Consider the following 20555-nt stretch of genomic DNA (forward strand, 5'->3'; position numbering starts at 1 on the left):
TTGTGTAGAAGATTACAGTACAGTATATATGTGTACAGTGACCAATTTGTGAAATTGGTATTGGTACCTTAAACATTTTCTTTTGTTTGCAGTGTGTTCTGTGTATCTTAGCAGAATCTGAGGCCTAATGTTCTGAACACAAATGGCACACTGAGCTTGCAGATGTCCAGTAGGACTGCCTGGGCTGTAGGTTACAGCAGGTTCTCTCAGGAACGTCAGAGCTCATTGCTGTGTGGGAAGAAAAACATGGGTTGAACTGCTGCTTTTTTCCCTTTAGGTGAAAACACCAGAGATTTCAGGCTGTTGCTGGACCTCTACGATGAATAGTTGTGTCTGAACTCAGGCTCTGTGGAGTTGTTTACCTGTCTGTAAGAAAGCCTGTGGTTAAAAATCAGCTAAAGACTTACTTTTATCTTCTGACTAATTATAGTCTCCTTTACTCTTTTTGCTTTTATCGGGTGTTTTTATTTATCTTTATTTTATGTGTATCAGTTCTGGGCTTTGAGATGCAAGGCGTGTAATGGATCTTTATACATAGAATTTGATTGATTGATTAATTAATAGGTTGATGGATGCTGCTTGGACAGGAAGCTTCTTTTAAGATTTTCGGTGGTGCACAAAGTCTTGCATGTTTTTACCGACGTGACTTTACTAATTTAGGTTATTACAGAGCATAATTAAGATAATTTGGAAATAAGAAAATAAAGGCTTTGAATTTGTATATACATTTGTCAGATTCATCTGGCTTCTGATCTGTTAGATAACAGTAATTCTGCTCTTAAATTTCTGTGTATGCAATCTAGTCTCAATGACTATCAACAGATGCTTTGGTTTTTAATTACGTATTAGCTTAAGAATATTGCTTACAGAAGGAACAGACCTTATGACCTGTAGATGCACTATTTAATTATAAATTGTGTATGTCTGGTTGTGCTGTGCTTTTTCATTCCTGCAGGGTGAAGTTTGCATTTTATTGATAACTGCTGGAGACGTCTTGGCTTGAGTATTTGTCAGCATCGTTAACGGGTTCTCTTCTTGAAAATATGGATTCTAGCATTTTTCAAATGGATTTTGAACACAAGTCTACAAAATATAACAAATACAAAAAGCACGGGGCAAATGGGACTTGGTAGACAAGCTCTGAAGAGAAGAAAAAGCATCTCACCACAATGTTAATTTTTCACTGGCAAAAAGCAATGGAGCCTTGTTTCTTCCTAAAAAAGCAGTCGAAATGCAACTGAGTATATCATAAAGGCTAACTCACTCTTCCCCTCCAAACTGCCGTCCTACATCATGCTTGACGATTGATAATAATTTTGGGGGAATTGTCTTTAAAAGGCTGTGTGGCAGTGAAAATGACATTACATGGGTAGAAACCTGTCTTCTTGTGGAGGCCGGAGCCCTCTCTCTGCACTGGGCTTTGGGCCATGAGAAGCCTGAGCTGCGCTGTACTGCCCCCTGTGGTGAGACAGTCAAAGGTCCCAGTCTGAAGCAACACGAGTGTCCAAATGGACCACAGATCCAGATCACCTGTGAATTGTGAGGTTGCACTAGTGGCTTATATGATAGTACAAGTGTTATATACATCAAATCAGCACGAGTTGGAAGTTGAAGACTCTTTAGATGGTTCTGTCTACAAGTGCTATGAAACAGCCAGAGTTAATTAATGTCCATGCCCATAATTCATAGTGACTGCATGCTCTTAAAAACCACAATCACTCTGAAAGCAGCCCCCTGTGAGATGTGTGTGTTTATGTGCATGTGCGCGACCTCATAAAACTGAAATGGAGAGCTAACGCATGATATAATAAAAACTCTGTGTCAAAAATCATCGCGGGTTGGGTCAAGTCATATAAATAAGGCCGAAGCCCTCAAGGCTGGCTTTACCACCCTGGATCGGACTTTTAAATGTGCTGCTGAACCAAAATTAGGTCATATGTGCTTGAGACCAGGCCTAATGCTCGAAGTGCAGAATGTTCAAATTCCATTCATGAGAAGATTTTGTTAATTAATTGAAGGCTCTCATGCTTGAAAAACACAACTGATAACTCCAGGTTTGATACACAAGACATTTCAGAGCGATACTCTGATTCTGCTTCTTTTAAATGAGACATTGCAAACATCTGCTCTTCAGATCCCATATTTTAATTATTAAGGGTCTCTGACAGCATAAATCCTGTTTCAGTATTTCTAATTCAGTTTGCCTGTTGCTAAATGCAAAAAAAATTCTGTGTAGATTATTTTCTCAAACTGGCTACTTTTCAGCAAATATTGTAAATCAAGGATCTGTTTCTCCCCTGATCTTACAGTTACAATCTTATAGGACACCCTGAACTCAGTAGATTATTATATTAAATCATTAAAATGATACACCAAGCTGCAGTTTTGTTTAAGAAATAGAGACAGCTGAGTAGATTTAGGATTATAAATGTAAAAATTGGGACTTTGTCATTTTATTAAACAGATTAAAAGCTCAGGACTCAAAAACCAAGTGAAAACATTTAATAGAAAAATATGGCAGAAGTTGTTCTACACAGAGTGGTACAGTATGTGTATTATCATTTAACAGTTGCCTACTAGAGCAACTTAAAATATACAAATTCAAGCCGTATATTTTACCAATTGTGTTTTTAGCCTTTTCATTCATCGATGAACTTTGCTTTTTTGCGATGCTGAAATTTTACTTTGCATTGGCAAACTTGCAAACTTAAAATATTGGCAGAACACTTAAAATATTCATAGTAAAAATGAGGATAAAATGATTTCAAGTAGGTTACTCTTCAGACACCAAAAAAGTGAGGCCCTGTAATTTTTTAAGAAAGCTGACTTTCACTGTGATTGATTCCACAATCTGAGTGGTGAGAGCTCTTTACTTTAAATATCCATAAGTCTTTGTCCATCCAGGTGTTATCTGATCCAGTGCACAAAGAGCTGTAGAGCAGCTCAAAGCCATCCACATGTTTGCAAAGTGATAGTACAGCAGCTCCAGCTGGAGAGTAAGAAGAGGTTTCTAGTGACATTAACGTGGTTTGACTAGAAGATCATTCTTTTGCTGAATTTTGGTTGCCTACGTAAAAAGATACATATGCTGTTTTTTTTTGTCAACCTGTCATGTTCATTGACAGCCGATCAGGCCACATGGAGTACACAGAGAAAAGGAGTGGGACAGAATTTGTTACTTTTTTTGAATTTTTGGTGTGAAGGATCCTCAGCTGAACATTGTGCCTAAACAGCTTGTTTCTGAGAGGACTCCGTGGGTAACTACACCATGATACAAGGCTATGAGAGCAAAGAAAAGCTGTCAAGAATGAATTGCCAAATTTTAAGTTACATATAAGCAAAAAATACAAATTTAGCAAGACTGTCCCAGCAGTGAAAGATGCATCCGGGTTCTAATGTTTTTATTTTTCTGCGTGATATCGGTCACATTGTAAATATATGAAAATACAGCTATCTGTGGCAAGGTAGTTTGTCTGGAATGATATTCCTAGGATTAGAATGGGTTTGTATTTTGATCATAAGAAAATCACCATATCATGAAACCCTTTTGTATGATTTTATGAAAGCGCTTGACAGAAAAGTCAAACCCCTAATTTTCTTTATGCTAGGAGGAGCAATGACTCCCCCAGCAACATCACAGCAGTGACAGTGGCAGGTGCTGCCAAAAAATGACACTATCCATCATCAGATAATGAATGAGGCACACTGACCTCGCAAAATAAATCGTTAATGCTTCTGTTCCCTCAGCCCAGTAGTCTGTCTGCTTTGCGAGTCACCTGGTGAAAGGCTGAAACACCATCATCTTTCACTGTAAAAGATGCTTTGTGGCGATTTGTTTTTGGAAACGTACACTGCAGCTCACAGGGACGAAATGGTGCCTGAATCCCACAGCCTGTCTGTGTGGAAGGTGTGGGCCAGGCCTGTCCAGTCCTGATCCTGGAGGGCTGGTGTGCCCTCAGCAGGATCTTTAAAGCTGGAGCACCAGCAGATCCCGTTGTTAAATCGGTCCTGTTGAACCTGTAGCGAGAAGATTTAGCATGTTAAGAGCCAAATTGGAATAAACAAAAACTGTTTGACACCCTGGCCTCCAGAGACAGGATTAGACAGGACTGATGCTCAGGAACACAGACATTAACCAACAGGTGTCTGCTGTGTTACAGAAGGGGCGGTCAGTTGTATGGCTCCACTGGTCTGAGGTTTCCTATGGGATGCCGAAATTATTTTTTCAAATTATGAGCAATTGTGGGCTGATGGGATCAAAGGCCACGGCCCTTATTGCATGCACATCTGGAAACTTCCTGCTGAAACATCTGTAAGTCCTCATTCAGTCACGTCAGGTTAAAGTAACAAGACCTTGTAAAGGCAAGGCTTTTAGACAGTTATGCACTGAAAGGCAACAGTAGAAGCATGCAGTAAGAATCCGAAAGAGAAAATGAATCTAGTTTGAATCCAGCACGCCTTGAGGACTACTGGAGACCCAGGATCCTTTGCACCTGATAACTCCATGAGGAAGCATTTGCAACCCACAGAATTTCCTCCTTCTTCCACCCGTGTCTTCTTGCTTATCTTTTGGGTTTCTTCAGTTTATGATCTGAGCAAGGTTAGTGCATTATCTGGGGTTTTGCTAGCCTACTAGTACTACTGTGTTGAAATTAGATGCAGCCTACAGAGTTGTTTTAAGTAACAGAAATACAACATGATGATTGAACTGTGAACAGCTGACTGAACAGTCTGGGGTCCTGGGCTTACTTCTGGCCTTTTTGGGTTCCTCCCACCTCTTGAAGACCTCGCTAGTCAGATCAGTAGGTCTCTGTAAATTGTCCCTGTGTGTGCATGCCCCATGATGAGCAGGAGAACAGTATTCCTCATACTTCCAGGGTAGGCTCTGAGTTTCAGCAACAATTATTGGGGACATTCTGATAATGGATGAGTGAAAATATGTACCTTGAATCCAGAAGTCCAGTGCGTAAAATTCAAATAAAGGTGGATTAGATTTAAACTACCATGGCTATCCACCTCTTGTGATCGTGGGAAAGTGTATAGCATGATTCTCATATTCAGTGTTGTAGAAATATATATCTAAAATATATATGTACTGGGAAAATGCCATATATTTTGTCCTTACACACATGATCTTTGTGTGTAAGTCTGTTGACATGCAGAGAGACATGACAAAGAAAATTCATGCTATGAAAGTACAGTAAGTGGCAATAGAGACGTTCTGATCTCTTCCCCACACCCGGAGCCTAGCCTGGCAGGACTGGGACAGTTCAGAGCTGCACACATTTCATGAAATGTACCAGACAGGCGAAGCACCTCAGTGTATCAAGATGCTAGTTTTAAGAACTGGCTGGCCCAGTGATCAAGGGGACATCTGCTCATTGTGATCCCCAGGGCTGAAGGGGTGGGGTGTGGGGTGGAACAGAGAAGCAGATGTAAAAATGAGTGTGTGACTCTGGCTGGCAATGTCAGGCCCTCTGCTGTGGTTCCCATCTGCGTGTCCTAAATGGAGAGACTCTCTGCATATTGATCATCATTGGTACTGATCAGTTGCACGCTTTAAGTCGAAACACTACATTTCATTTCCATAACAGTTATCAGTTATATTCTTACCCAGATAAAAAAGGCTACATTTCACCTAAATATCTTTCTCACGTTTTCCATACTTTCTTCAGATTTAATTTTCATTGCTATTCTCATTTGCTGTGGTCTGTTCTTTTACAATGTGGTGTTTTAAATTACTCACACATATCTGAAAAAATACCCTCGGTTTTCTACAAAGCTGTAAAGCTTTCAGGCAGAATTTATTGCAGCAGAGCATTTTTCTACAAAGCCTGGCTTTATGTGTCAAAATCTTTTTCAGTTGACCTTTATTATATGCTAGCTCACATGTTGACATGTATTTATACATTATCTGCCAGAGAGAGCCGCAATGCAAGCCTGTTTTAGCTGCTGTGCTTTCCTGCTAAATGAATATCTTTATTAGGAGCTTTTAGTGTTCCAGTTAAACCAACTTCTCGGCTTGTCAGAAGGAATATTTCAACTTCGTGCTGCATGATTTTCTCTTTCAGAAACCTGAATTCACAGACAGCAAAACATACCATCATAGGAATTAAGCAAAATATTTCACACGTGTCTAGTCTGGTGTCTTGTTTTCAAACAAGACAGGAGCTTGTTTTCTATCCAAAGGTGCACAGTCATCCATTGCAATAAATTATAGCCTGATTTCTAATGAAAGATTGAGCCAGATTGCTCAGAACCAAATGGTTACATATCACATTACATAATAGTGAAGATTCAAGCCAACTCTTAATCCGTTTTTGTGCGCAAAGTAGCATCACAGAGATCATGAACCTGGGGCATCATTACATTACTGGTTATCATGTCATGTTTGTTGGTTTACTTATTTATGTAAATCATCTAATTCAAAAGCAAATGCATGCAATACATACAATAAATGAGAGTGCACATGACAGAAAAGGCCCATATCTCTTTACTGCAAAAGCACAAGGCTGTTGCTAGAGTTGGAATATGTATTAGACGTAAATAAAGTGGCAATTCTAAATCTGTGCAGCTAATAAAACTATATGGATCATGGGATAAATACAGAATGAGGCTGACATAAAATGGAAAACCTATGTTCGGGGCTTACATAATAGATACAAATGTCAAAATATCACTCGATTCTCGATCCTTGAACTCCAACGTCCTTTGTAGAAGGAACCAGGATAATTGTGGACTGCATTTGATTAAAAAAAAAATATTTGAAATAGAAGAGTCTGATGCAATTGCCACTTTTTAGCACCACGGTCTTGTACGGGTACAGGCTAGCCCTGGAGAAAGTTCACAACCCTCTTGACAGATTCGGTCCAGCTGGGCCCTGCCAGGCATGCCTTCAGTAGCTCAAAGACTTCGGCCCTCCCAGCCAGAGGTCCATCACTGCAGCACTGATGATGGGAGGAAGGATAACTGGAGTGAGGTCATATCTCAGGCATCATCACAGCAACTGAACAGTTATTTTACTATTTTCATTACGCCTTGGATTACTGTTGTATAGCAAGTGCTTCTTGCATGAGTGGGCTGTCAGGTTGTTTCTGCTCAAGTGTAATTAACACTTCGTTAGTCTTTTGCAAAAGACTGTGTCATATCTAAACTGTAATTCTAGGAATTTTAGACAAAGGAAGGGGCCACCTGTTCTATACTGTTGGCAAAAAGATTGTAGGTTTATTTTACCAGGGATTTTATGATCCTTTGATCTGTACTGTTTAAAATATGGGCGTTTCTAGATATGAAATGACACAGTAATATTTTTATTTGTGTCCTGGGTAAAATTAGAGTAAATGAATTGTATCGTTAATAAAAATGTATGACAAAACTAGAATATGCTACTTTTTATGGCATCTTACGTGCAGTACATAAACGATATTACTCCTATTTTTCCCACTGCCTAAAGGTGCATTAATCTTTGCAAAAGGTCACCTTCAAAGCTTCAGTGAGTACAGACAGAATACACGCTGAATCAGAACAATATGAATGCGCTGTAGCCTGTAAACTGTGCTCTGTGCAGTTTGCAGAAGATTGACATCTCGGATAACTTAATTAATTGACTCTTGGCAGTGGGTTATGTGACAGCATGTTGGGAACACTTCAGAAGAGTCTGGCCACAATAATGTGTTTGAAAAATGAAAACATAATGATAAAGGACAAAACTGCACAGACCCTAAAAAATACATAAAAAAACAGAACTTTCAAGCATATTATTATTATCACACTGACATTTCCTTCATCCGTTTCCTGTATAGAAGTATAGATATAGAAAAATCTTGTACTTCCAGACCCTATGTACTGTATATACATTTTTAATCATGTAAAGAGATAGGGTTTGAAGCTTTGTGAAGGTTGTACGGCTGGGAAGCTCATTTTTTAAATAATATACGATTGATGGAGGTTCTTGATTGAAGAAAAATTGGAGTCTTCAATCGACCTCCTCTTGCTTTAAAATCTGCTTTGGAAAAATATTAATAAAACACTTTGGTATCAGCATTTTGATGCTCCAAAGGCAATCTACAGAAACACCAAACTGCCATCATTGGTGTCTTTAAATTATGGGCTCTTCTGGCAGAAAGTCACTTTGAAGCTAATTGTTTTAGTTTGATATTTTCTGACTTAGGGGAATCCTTATTAATATTCATTTCTATTTAACTCCAAAAGACAAGATGTCACCTCCATTTCAGGAAATCAGATCCTTCCACAAAGTATGTGGTTAAATTATTTTTTTCTGCTCAGTGGCAAGATTGCATGGCAAACACTGAAAGCTACATAGCCTGTAGTCAGACAAGCTCGTGCATTAATTCTTATGGGCCCCTAGCAAGATTATACTTCTTGCAGATGTTAATTGATTAACCATAAGGAACAGATTTCCTGTCAACTAAAATGCTAAAATTACTCCTATGCTTTTCACCAAAACACCCAGTGCTGGTGATGATACCGTAATTTACAAAAGCAAATTTATTTGAACTTTTATTGACAAAACAAATCGAAAGATGCCGGAGCAGCCAGGGGAAACCAATGTGAACATGGGAAGAACATGCAAACTCCACACAGCACCTCAGGGATTGAACCCAGCAATGCTAACCAGAGAGCCACCCTTATTGGGACCTGTTTTACTTAAATCAATTGATATTGCGAGTGTAATATTTCAAGGAAGCCATGTAGACCTTTATTGAAAAGAGACAATATGAGAAACCATACAGTAAGTATAACATTTTACACTTACACTGGGGCCTTACTTGCATGTAATATGGTTCTCCCTTGGACCTTCATTTGAATGTCTTCCTAGAAGGTTCCTCACAAAACGTACTGATGTGACTGGATTTTAAAGGCTCAAAGATAAAATGTTCAGAAGCATTCATCATGCCACCCAGGCTGTAGCAGCTTTTTATCCTGGGGCACCAATTAGTACACACAACATCAGATATACTGTATTTTAATTTGACCAGCATTCCAATAAAGAATAACATGAATTAATAAGGCCACTTCCATTGTCATGTCTCAATTGGTTATCAAACTACCATTTTACAGTTTTGTGCCTTATCTATTTTTTACTTTTTTTTAAAAAGAGCTTGAAGGTTTTCCTTTAGCTGTTATTTGAAAGGAAAAATCTAAGTACTGTCTTAAGCAGCATGAAAATGCTCTTGAAACAATAGCTTTATGAGATAAAAGCCAATCTGATCTTTTGATATTGCTTCAGTGTGATACCATTTAGAATATTCTGACACAGAACCCTAATGAAGATGTTTAATTAACTTTAATTAAAAACAGATCCCAGAGGAAACTGAGAGCAATTTCAAGCCTCGCAGTGCTGGGACCCTGAGTTCAATTCCAGGGTGTAACGGTAGCCGGTCCTGACTCCCGTGAAGTGCGTAGTTTAGGACCCTGTGCAGACGGTATAGTCCAGAAGAGACTGGAGAAGGGCTCCAGAGAAAACGCGGTGAGGAATGGAAGGGATGGCCAACAGGGGGGCGGTGCCAACAGTGATCCAGGTGCATCGGGGAGCACAGGCAAACAAGTCCAAAACAGTCCAAGTAGGAAAACCGGGGCGCAGTCCAAAATCCAAACCAGGTGACCCATCCAAGACAAGACATGAATAAAAACAGGAATGGGGACATGGAAATAGGAACGTGAAAGTTAAAAGTAAAATGACGAGGCCAGGCGCTTCGAGCCCCGGACTCAGCTTGGTCAGGACGCTGTTTGGAAGCCTATGCCCTCAAGCCGCGGACGTAGGGCAACCTGATGCTAGGTGGGCCTCCGGGAGTCTGTCTTCCACTGCGGAGCCCCGAGCTTCAGAGGCACGAGGCTTAAATAATACCGGTGAGTCCAGGGACAGGTACAGTATATGTGATAATGAAACTAAAACACAAAAGGATCGGAGCGCCTTCTAGAGGAGGGATGACGATCGTGACACTGGGGCCCTGTCTGCTGGGAGTTTGTATGTTCCCCCTGTGTTCACATGGGTTTCCTCCTGGTGCCCTCATTTCGTTTAAAAGGTCCAAAGACATGTTGGTAGGTTCGTGGTCTTCTGTAACACTGGCCCTGGTGTGAGTGTGTCTGTGTTTGTATCTATACCTGCCTAACTATGGACTGGTGTCCTGCCCAGGGTGTACCCCGCCTTGTGCCTGTTGCTTGCCAGGAAAGACTCCAGCTCCCCCCTGACTGAATTGGATAAGGTGGTTAAACAAAGGCCATGTGGGTGGAAACACTTCCAAGCAGAAATGCGGCACAAAGTACACAGCATCTTCAGTCAGGACTGTTCCAACCAGAATGGGAGACTCTGGCTGGTTTTACATTGCTAATCTGTATTTAGTAGGATGGAAGAACACTACACTTGTTCAGAGTTCATATTTTGAAATGTCCAGCAGTACTGGTGGGATCTTTGGGGCCTTTAGTTTTGGACACATTATGTAACATCGGTAGCATTATATCCGCATTTGATTAAACCTGTAATGAAAAGAGACAGAATGCAAAAGCAGAATATCCAGGTCTGTAGAGATATAAAAGATGTTCATTTGAGCACTGGCGAGGAAAGGTAAGTGATGTGCTCTTCTCGTCAGAGGCTGGTGGTGCTGTATAATTCTCTCCTGATGAATTTGGATTTGTTCTAGTTCTGCTTCCTTGAGTAAAGCATCAGAGTACAACTGGAAAGGTGTCTATCCCCTACTTGAGATGCTTTCCTTCTGTTGCGAATAATAGTGTTTGACTTTTAGATATACTGTTTATAAGCATGCCATTTCCCAGCTGAGCTCTTAATGAATCCAGAGTGTTTCTATATCATATAGTATCATATTTCCCGAAACGTAGAGACTAGCATCTCTTTCAGTTCTTTTTACTTTCGGTGTTTTCAGGGCTGTTTTTCTAGTTATGAATCTAAAGCCCCAAGATACTGCATAATGTATAATTGTTTTATGCACTTGTCAAAAACAAATGGCCTTTTAATCACTCTAAATTACGAATCTGATTTTTTTTTATGGAAGACATAACCAGGGAATGTGCTCAGTAATTCTGAATGTTTTGTCTACAGATAATGGTTTAAATTAGTCAGGGTCTCTCTGAATTGTTATAAACCATAAAATATTTGAACAGACAGCAAGTATGTGTCCTTTCAGCAAATAAGTGTTTCTTTTCAGTGCATATTAGATTTACAAAGCGTTATGTTAAAGGAATACTTCTGTTTTTGCCATTTTCTGTTTTTTAGCTCCCCTGAAAGAGAAATGTGTAGTTTACTCTTATTATTTAAAATGTATTGTATCTCACTCTCATGCTTCAATGAAGACAGAGGTAACGTTTCTCATAGTATATCCCTGAAAAGAGGACCTGTAACTTTGTGAGCTCAGTAGTTGAGAGTTAAGAGCCACACTTAATCTTATGATAGAAAGCAATTACTTATTTGAATAATTGCTTATTTAAAGACAGGACATGAATAAAAGCAGGAATGTCTTAAGCAGTTTGATTAACTGTTTAAGTTAATTAATGGATCAATATATTTTTATCATAAAAATATATGCTGCTGTGTCTGGGAATGGGGAAAATCCTCAGGTTAGCATCTTAGTAATTGAGTAGTTCAGGTGGGGAACTGCGTCAGCATGCGTAGGCTGCAAAGGAACAAGCAAAGGTTTATTCTATGCTGAAAAGAGAAGAAAGGACAGTTTAATTTCTTCTTTTCAGCATGGAATAAACCTTTACTTGTTCCTTAGTAATTGAGTGCCAACAAACAATAAGAAACATGCACTCCAACACTCATACCTGCTGTATAAAACAACACTGCTGGTGGTGATATGCTGGTGGGTTAATTAGCTTCTGGGACAACTGGCCCTCGTGTGAGTGTGTTTGACCCGTGATGGACTGGTGTCCCATCTAGGGTGTATCCCGCTTTGCGCCCCTAGGTGCCAGCTCCCCCACGGTCCTGTAGTGGAATAAGTGGTTGGAACATGGATGGATGGAAATACACCTACATTCATTTCATAGCTACTGTATAGCAAGCAAGACAGTGGAGACCACAATTCCCATTTATGGGGAGGACAGGACATTTAATAGATCAGAAAGAGCACCTTTTAGAGAGCTGCATTTTCATTCCTCGAGACAGTGTGCTCAGTTAATGACTGGTTTTGAGCTAAATATAGAAAATAAAATATTGTGTGTGTGATAGAGCAGCTTTTGTATGCCATTCTAGAACACACCTAGGACAGACATCATAAAATGAGCTGTTACTAGATTAAGAAAAGGGTATTTTTAACGCTTTACAATACTTTTGCGACCTGCAAACCCCCCCCCCCAGTAGAAAACCACGTTCATAATGAATTTGTAAAAATGAGAGGTTTCCTTTAAATATGCAGTCTCCACTCTTCACCACTGCTGTCCTACTGACAACTTGTACCTTACTAGTCCCAGGGTAGCCAATCAAGTTGTCCCCTACTGGCAAGCCAGTAAGATCACAGGTCTACAGGTCCTGTGAAGGCAGAGTTCTTTCTGCTACTGAATTCTTGTTCACTGCAAAATGAAAGATTCAGACACCTTTATATATCCTAATGTTTCCTAAGACGGTCATGTGTAATTACTATGGCAAAAATGTAAGCACTAGAAGCGATAACATTTTTAGCCGCCCTCACTGATGATAATTAAAAGCCTTGATTAAATAGTCCTATTAAAATATCAAGATGTCCCAAATAATTGGGAGGTAAAACCATGAGTGTTAAGTTTTGTGCAGCTTTGTATGTTTATACAGAAATCTTGTTTACAGGAGTCCCAATGTGATACAACAGCTTCTTAATTTCCAAGACGGTTTTCTGAATACAGAAAATCAAGTACTGAAGCACTGAAAGGATAAAAAAGGGGGATTCACAAGAGTTTAAAAAAATATATTGATACAACATTTGCCTTGACTTAATGAAGAAAGAATTTTAACTTTAAAAACAATATCCATGTTGTCAAAAGAGATGCAGCACATGCAAGCTCTGGTATAGATAGCTCTGATCCCCAATAAGCAGGTTTCTTCACTGCTACATTTTCAAATATACCCAGATAAAAGATTGCAGTTCACTTATAAATCATGATTGTACAACTTTTACTCATTTCTCCTTGCCAGAGATAAAAGAAAATGGCATTTTTATTTTGGATTAGAGTCAATTGTTATCTTCCTAGGTGGATTTTCTTCCTGAGGATTACAAATCCTTAACTGTTTCCCTTTTGTCTTTCTTGGTATAAATCTTCCTTATCGAAGAAGATTTGCCTTAACCAAACAAAACATTCTAGTAACATACCGTTGCTAGAATTGGTATATTGATTTAAACTTTACATTTTTCTCACCTTCAAATTTACTTTGCTCTGACAGTGTGATAAGGACTTCAGTGTACTTGTTTATCGACACAGATGAGCAACATGCACCTAAAAGACACGTTTTTAAGATTAAAGTAAGGTGTTCAGCAGGGTATCAACTAGTGTGGAGTGAAATCTGTAGGGTATTTCTGGAAGCCAGACCTAAAGGGGTTATTTTATTGTATATTATTAAAAAATAATGGAAGTGATCTTTTTTTCAACAGGTTGCCATTAAAAACCACATTTAGCACGTAAAAAAGTTGACAAAAGGCGATTACAGGTTCTGCAAAGACATTTACAGGGGTGAGCAATTTCAGACCTGGAGGGTCAGTGAGTCTGCAGCAGGAGTGTCCAGTCCTGGTCCTGTAGGGAGGGTCAGTTTGTCTTCAGCAGGAGTGTCCAGTCCAGTCCTGTAGGGAGGGTCAGTGTGTCTGCAGCAGGAGTGTCCAGTCCTGGTCCTGTAGGGAGGGTCAGTGTGTCTGCAGCAGGAGTGTCCAGTCCTGGTCCTGTAGGGAGGGTCAGTGTGTCTGCAGCAGGAGTGTCCAGTCCTGGTCCTGTAGGGAGGGTCAGTGTGTCTGCAGCAGGAGTGTCCAGTTCTGCTCCTGTAGGGAGGGTCAGTGTGTCTGCAGCAGGAGTGTCCAGTCCTGGTCCTGTAGGGAGGGTCAGTGTGTCTGCAGCAGGAGTGTCCAGTCCTGGACCTGTAGGGAGGGTCAGTGTGTCTGCAGCAGGAGTGTCCAGTCCTGGTCCTGTAGGGAGGGTCAGTGTGTCTGCAGCAGGAGTGTCCAGTCCTGGTCCTGTAGGGAGGGTCAGTGTGTCTGCAGCAGGAGTGTCCAGTTCTGGTCCTGTAGGGAGGGTCAGTGTGTCTGCAGCAGGAGTGTCCAGTCCTGGTCCTGTAGGGAGGGTCAGTGTGTCTGCAGCAGGAGTGTCCAGTCCTGGTCCTGTAGGGAGGGTCAGTGTGTCTGCAGCAGGAGTGTCCAGTTCTGGTCCTGTAGGGAGGGTCAGTGTGTCTGCAGCAGGAGTGTCCAGTCCTGGTCCTGTAGGGAGGGTCAGTGTGTCTGCAGCAGGAGTGTCCAGTCCTGGTCCTGTAGGGAGGGTCAGTGTGTCTGCAGCAGGAGTGTCCAGTCCTGGTCCTGTAGGGAGGGTCAGTGTGTCTGCAGCAGGAGTGTCGAGTCCTGGTCCTGTAGGGAGGGTCAGTGTGTCTGCAGCAGGAGTGTCCAGTCCTGGTCCTGTAGGGAGGGTCAGTGTGTCTGCAGCAGGAGTGTCCAGTCCTGGTCCTGTAGGGAGGGTCAGTGTGTCTGCAGCAGGAGTGTCCAGTTCTGGTCCTGTAGGGAGGGTCAGTGTGTCTGCAGCAGGAGTGTCCAGTCCTGGTCCTGTAGGGAGGGTCAGTGTGTCTGCAGCAGGAGTGTCCAGTCCTGGTCCTGTAGGGAGGGTCAGTGTGTCTTCAGCAGGAGTGTCCAGTCCTGGTCCTGTAGGGAGGGTCAGTGTGTCTGCAGCAGGAGTGTCCAGTTCTGGTCCTGTAGGGAGGGTCAGTGTGTCTGCAGCAGGAGTGTCGAGTCCTGGTCCTGTAGGGAGGGTCAGTGTGTCTGCAGCAGGAGTGTCCAGTCCTGGTCCTGTAGGGAGGGTCAGTGTGTCTGCAGCAGGAGTGTCCAGTTCTGGTCCTGTAGGGAGGGTCAGTGTGTCTGCAGCAGGAGTGTCCAGTCCTGGTCCTGTAGGGAGGGTCAGTGTGTCTGCAGCAGGAGTGTCCAGTCCTGGTCCTGTAGGGAGGGTCAGTGTGTCTGCAGCAGGAGTGTCCAGTCCTGGTCCTGTAGGGAGGGTCAGTGTGTCTGTAGCAGGAGTGCCCAGTCCTGGTCCTGTAGGGAGGGTCAGTGTGTCTGCAGCAGGAGTGTCCAGTCCTGGTCCTGTAGGGAGGGTCAGTGTGTCTGTAGCAGGAGTGTCCAGTCCTGGTCCTGTAGGGAGGGTCAGTGTGTCTGTAGCAGGAGTGTCCAGTCCTGGTCCTGTAGGGAGGGTCAGTGTGTCTGCAGCAGGAGTGTCCAGTCCTGGTCCTGTAGGGAGGGTCAGTGTGTCTTCAGCAGGAGTGTCCAGTCCTGGTCCTGGAGGTCCCTGCAGGTTTTCATTCCAACTCGGCTCTTAAAGAGCTCAATCGGCTCATTATTGACTCAATGGAACCATGGATCTCTTCTCCCAGATCGTCAGGTGCCGCTGCTTGACAGATTCCTATAAAACCTGCTGATATATCAACCCTCCAGGATCAGAACTGCCCCCTGTTTTCGTGTGAGTGAAGTAACCCATGATTTGCATCCACTTTCAATTTTCAATCGGAGTTGAAGTGAACATGTTTTCACAACAAGCTATATTTTGCACTTGTTGAAATCGTTTTGCTTATTTAATTTACAGTACATGCAGTGGATGAACATGCCGCAGAAAATGAACAAGTTGCAGGGCACAGAGCGGCATTTAAAATCCCGATACCCAATTCAGAGAAAAGATGAACACGTGCTTAGTTTGGATAATTTGTTGATATTAAAATACGCGCGTCAAGATCGACTAATACTCATCATACTTAAAGCTATTAGGTATTGGGTTCACTTTGCAACATCTTGAGATTTACTCAGTATGATTTCCCTAGATTTGAAAAGCAAGCACTTAATTACAAAGGACTTATTCATAACTAAGCCCCTGGGTGACTTTCCTAAATAGGAGACGTCGAAGTGCACAGAGCAGATCTCAGCTTCTGTGTCTCAGAGGTGTCTACCATTTATTTTGATTATTAGCAGAACCAATTTCTACAGTGAAGAGAACAGTTTAAAGAGTAAGCTTCGACTAGGTGTAAAAACATTTTTTTGTATGCTGGTAGCTTAGTTGCTGAGACAGAGTGTGAAAAGCTAAATCCCAGCGCTAGAAGATAAGGATTAACAGATCTGTTACAGACGTGAACCCATCACTTTGTCAGAGATTAGAAAATGAATTTACAAAAAAAAAATAAATAAATAAACGCGATGTTTTCATTTGGAAAGTTAAAACGTGGTAAAAGAAAGTTCGTCTTACACAATCTTTTCAAACTTACACTTTCAGTCTAAAGTGCCTTTTAAGAAATGTGTTTTAATGAACTGTTCTATCAGTAAGCCAGTTGTTTCTTAAAATTACATCAAATGTTCTGGAGCTACCCGTGCTGAACGAGGACTTTGGGAGGTTTTCCGAACTTCTACGAAATATCAAAAACTACCGGCCCACTGTAGACGAATGACCGGATCTGTGGACGGTCAAGGAAAGAACAGCTCCGGTTGAAACGATAGATAATTTGAAGTTACAACGCGTAGCTCGGCGATCTTCCCGGGCAGAAGGCGGTGCTGAAGGAACAGCTCCAGCGCGCGGGTCCTCCAGCGGCGTCCCGCGGATCCCGACTCGCGCGCCGCCGAGTAGGGAAGAGCTCGCCTCTGGTTCGCGCGAACAGAGCGCTGCTTAGATGTAAAACCGGCCGTATGGTCGTTTATTTTGCACTTTCTTCCTGTTGATACACAGACTGTAAGGGGACGTGTACTCGATTACACTTCGTTTCCCCCTCTACCGTTTAACTTTAAATGTGAAACATCCCATTAGTCAAAAGAGACACTACACTACTAGACAAATCCTTATTTCGGGCAACGCAAAGGCTCGGGTATTTGTAACGCTTTCTTGTTCGATATTCTTTCAGGTGTGGTTGTCGGGGATTTGCAATTCATACATAAAGATGGGGAGATTATAGTTTCAGTATTAATCCAAATTGCAACAGGCTTTGTCCTGTAAGTGTTACGTCAGTATCCCTTTTCCCCCCTTTCTCTCTCTCTCTCTCTTTCCTTGTTGCAGACGGGCTGAAAGTGCTCCGAGGTTTCTCTGCTCTGCTCCTAGAAACCAGCGCTTGGTCAGTCATGCCAAGATGAATAACTCCCATTTCTGCTCTCTGAAGCGTAGTGATACTGGCACAGCTGAAATTGCCTGAGGAAAATCAAGCTTAAGGTTAAAACAAATTTGTTTCTTTTTTTTGGGGGGTGGGGTGGGGGAAGGAAGCGTTGATCTCTTATATCCACTTTCTTTCTGCTGGGATTTTGGACGCTCGTCAATCCTTCACCATTACTTCCCAAAGCAAAGCGGACTTTTTATCGCTTGCTTCCCGGATTCTCCAGAGGAAGCGACTGGTCGCCGCTGTGGTTGGTATCGTCATGGTGCTGGTCCTGATCATAGCTATACCGCTGCTGGTCCACACTTCCAAGACTTCGGCTCACTACGAAATGCTGGGAACCTGCAGAATGATCTGCGACCCTTACAACCCCAAACCCAGCGCCACGACTGTGGAGGTCATGCAAGACTTGAGTGCCGTCCCGCCGCCGTTCATTCAGGGGCTCAAGGGAGAACCTGGACGACCCGGGAAACCCGGGCCCAGAGGTCCCCCTGGAGAACCCGGTCCGCCCGGCCCAAAAGGACCGCCGGGAGAAAAAGGAGATTCGGGAAAGCCCGGGTTCCCCGCCATCACCTCAGGAACCGCTGGGACTGAAACTGGAGCTGTTAGCACGGCAGTAAGTGGGCCCAGGATAGCTTTTTACGTGGGTTTGAAGAACCCTCACGAAGGATACGAAGTGCTTAAATTTGATGATGTTGTAACCAATCTGGGAAACCATTACGATCCGGCGACGGGCAAGTTCACCTGTCAAGTGTCTGGGATCTATTTCTTTACGTACCATGTTCTGATGCGAGGTGGCGATGGGACTAGTATGTGGGCAGACCTTTGCAAAAACGGACAGGTTAGTAGAAAACGCACGTCTTGTTTCGGGCTGGAGAGCGTCTCGACTCTTACTAGAAATGACCAGCACGGGGCCAGCCATAATGAAAACAAAACTGGCCTTAAATTCACACACGCAGATATGAACAGTTGATGCCTCTGAAGGGGGGTGTACATTGAAGGGCACAAACGTGTAGCCGAAAAGGTTGTTAATCTCAGAAGAAAGCCCGTCGCTCTATGAATACATCTCTTCAGCGCGCGTAAACTCAATCTGTCAGGTCGGGCTGCGTCCTACTAAGATCGGCAGAAATAAAACGACTTCCTTAAACACAGCCTGTGACTTGGGCCCATCAAGTTAGTCAAGAAAAGTCGATGGCGAGGAGCGGGCTTTAATTATTCTGGTCTGTGTGTCCGACCAGGCGAACACTGGCCAGCTAGAGAAAACACACTGCACCGTAGAGCTAGTTCAGCAGAGTTCACTGTGAGCTCTGGCAGCACTGCTCTAGTAAGGGCTGAAGTCAAGCGGGCTGCACATTCGCACCTACTGTACGACGGACTTCGAGTAACTGCGCAGAGGTACAGTACAGTGATACTGTACCTTGGACAGTTCAGTATATATATATATTACAGTGTGTGTCGATTTCCAAAACAGAAATGCGGGGTTTTAAACGCCTGCTCCAACCTTAGTTTTCAAAGGCGCTTTTGTTCAAAAGCTTAAGTCGCACGCCAGCCCTTTCTCTCTCTCTCGGAAAAGTGGTTCCTTCGCGTTGCGCTGGTTTTAAAGAACGGGACGGTAACGGCTGCCGACGGACCGGTCTTCTTCTCAGGACAGCCGGCTCGGTTCAAGTGACCGACCCGCCACGTTAAACGTCATAACTGGCCTGTCTCCGTCTCTTTCAGGTCCGAGCGAGTGCGATAGCGCAGGATGCCGACCAGAACTACGACTACGCCAGCAACAGCGTAGTTCTTCACCTGGACTCCGGGGACGAGATATACGTCAAACTGGACGGCGGGAAAGCCCACGGAGGAAACAACAACAAGTACAGCACTTTCTCTGGCTTCATTTTGTATCCCGACTAAACGTACACCCAGACGCCTAAGTACTGTACTTGTACTGTAACTCATCCACCATCCGCAAACGTCCTTGTACGGGTCTCGTACGTTTCGGTACGGTTTTTTGTTTTTGCGGAAAATCCGTTTTTTTTTGGCAGAAAACCGCTATTGAAGACATTGACTGTTTTATTTGAATGCGATTACATTTGCTTGGCAGTCTGTGGTGTGTTTAAAGAGTATAAATATATATCAAGAAATCTATGTATACATAAAAGAGAAAAACCACAACAGACCGGTGAAAGTGAAGCGTTGGGCATATACAGTATGTGGCTGTTGTCGTGTTTTTACTTTTCCCGGAGTTTAAATGTTGTCTAAGGGGGCCTGTTCATTATGTTCTACAATTTTATTGATATATGTCATTAGCCAAATACGTCTCTAAATAAACGTGTTGTTTTTTTTCTAAAATGGCTTTGCAAGTTTCTTTTTCCGTGCCGATGTGTACGTGTATGATTATATCACGTACTTATTAAGTTGCGTTTGGCCGAGTTTTGATAGAAACCAGTCGTCGCAATATTGTAACCAGTTCCCATGAAAAGTTCCGTACACATGAAATGTAAGTGCTTGTAGCAGTATAGGTAATAATAATAATAATAATAATAATAATAATAATAATAATAATAATAATAATAATAATAATAATAAACAGCACTTGAAGTTATTAAAAAAGGTTCAAAGGACAGAAGGGAGAAGCATTTTTCCTGTACACCTCTTCAGATGTGCAGATGTAAAAATGTACAGAGTTTATTTTGATTAGGATGCGTTCTGTTGGGGGAAAGACCCATGATCTAAAATCAATTAAAATTAAAGAAAACGTATGCAAAACGCAATTTAATGTTCTGGCGTACATTTTAAAACATACTAAGAGTTTATCTAATAATTTAGATTTCGCTTTTTCTTGCAACACTGTGTGGCTTCGATGTGAGCGTTCTTGCCATGAAAAAAAAGGACTTAAAAGAGTGAGTAATTTTCCACTAAAATATATTGGTATAATCACCATTTAATAATGTTCTTTCTTTTACTACATGATGAAATGTTAATAACTATGTACCGTAGTTAGCAAAGTGCACTTTATGTCTTAAAAGGCCAAGATGGCTCAGATGATGATTTAACGCATAGACGGGGCTGGGGATAAAGATAGAGGGTAATTTATAAGTTAATATGCAAGTACAGTGTATTCCACCCGCTCCTCATCGATTATCACAACACTTCCACCATTTGGGCTAAGAAGTGGATGAACGTACCGTGACCCACACGGGGTCAATGACAGCTCAGACTACTCCGTGGAAGTCGTGTTCTCTCGCCTCTGTAAGGGTCAAAGCAA

The 20555-nt window shown here is 42.3% G+C and overlaps 1 protein-coding gene across 1 annotated transcript; it reads left to right on the forward strand.

Moving 5' to 3' along the window:
• Positions 1-17558: 17558 nt before the first annotated feature.
• c1ql2 (complement C1q like 2) lies at positions 17559-19201 on the forward strand. Its single transcript, XM_088930715.1, has 2 exons — positions 17559-18143; positions 19022-19201. Exons 1-2 carry the CDS (start codon positions 17565-17567, stop codon positions 19199-19201), a joined length of 759 nt encoding a protein of 252 aa, XP_088786841.1. The 5' UTR covers positions 17559-17564.
• The last annotated feature ends 1354 nt before the right edge of the window (positions 19202-20555 follow it).

This window comes from Atractosteus spatula, chromosome 13 (genome assembly GCF_055471065.1).
Source record: "Atractosteus spatula isolate fAtrSpa1 chromosome 13, fAtrSpa1.hap1, whole genome shotgun sequence".
NCBI classification, from domain to species: Eukaryota; Metazoa; Chordata; class Actinopteri; order Semionotiformes; family Lepisosteidae; genus Atractosteus; species Atractosteus spatula.

Excerpts from the sequence above, each read along its gene's own strand:
- c1ql2 (XM_088930715.1), top strand. The coding sequence starts at position 17,565 with ATGGTGCTGGTCCTGATCATAGCTATACCGCTGCTGGTCCACACTTCC. Across the intron at positions 18,144-19,021 it reads ACCTTTGCAAAAACGGACAG|GTCCGAGCGAGTGCGATAGC; the intron begins GTTAGTAGAAAA and ends CGTCTCTTTCAG.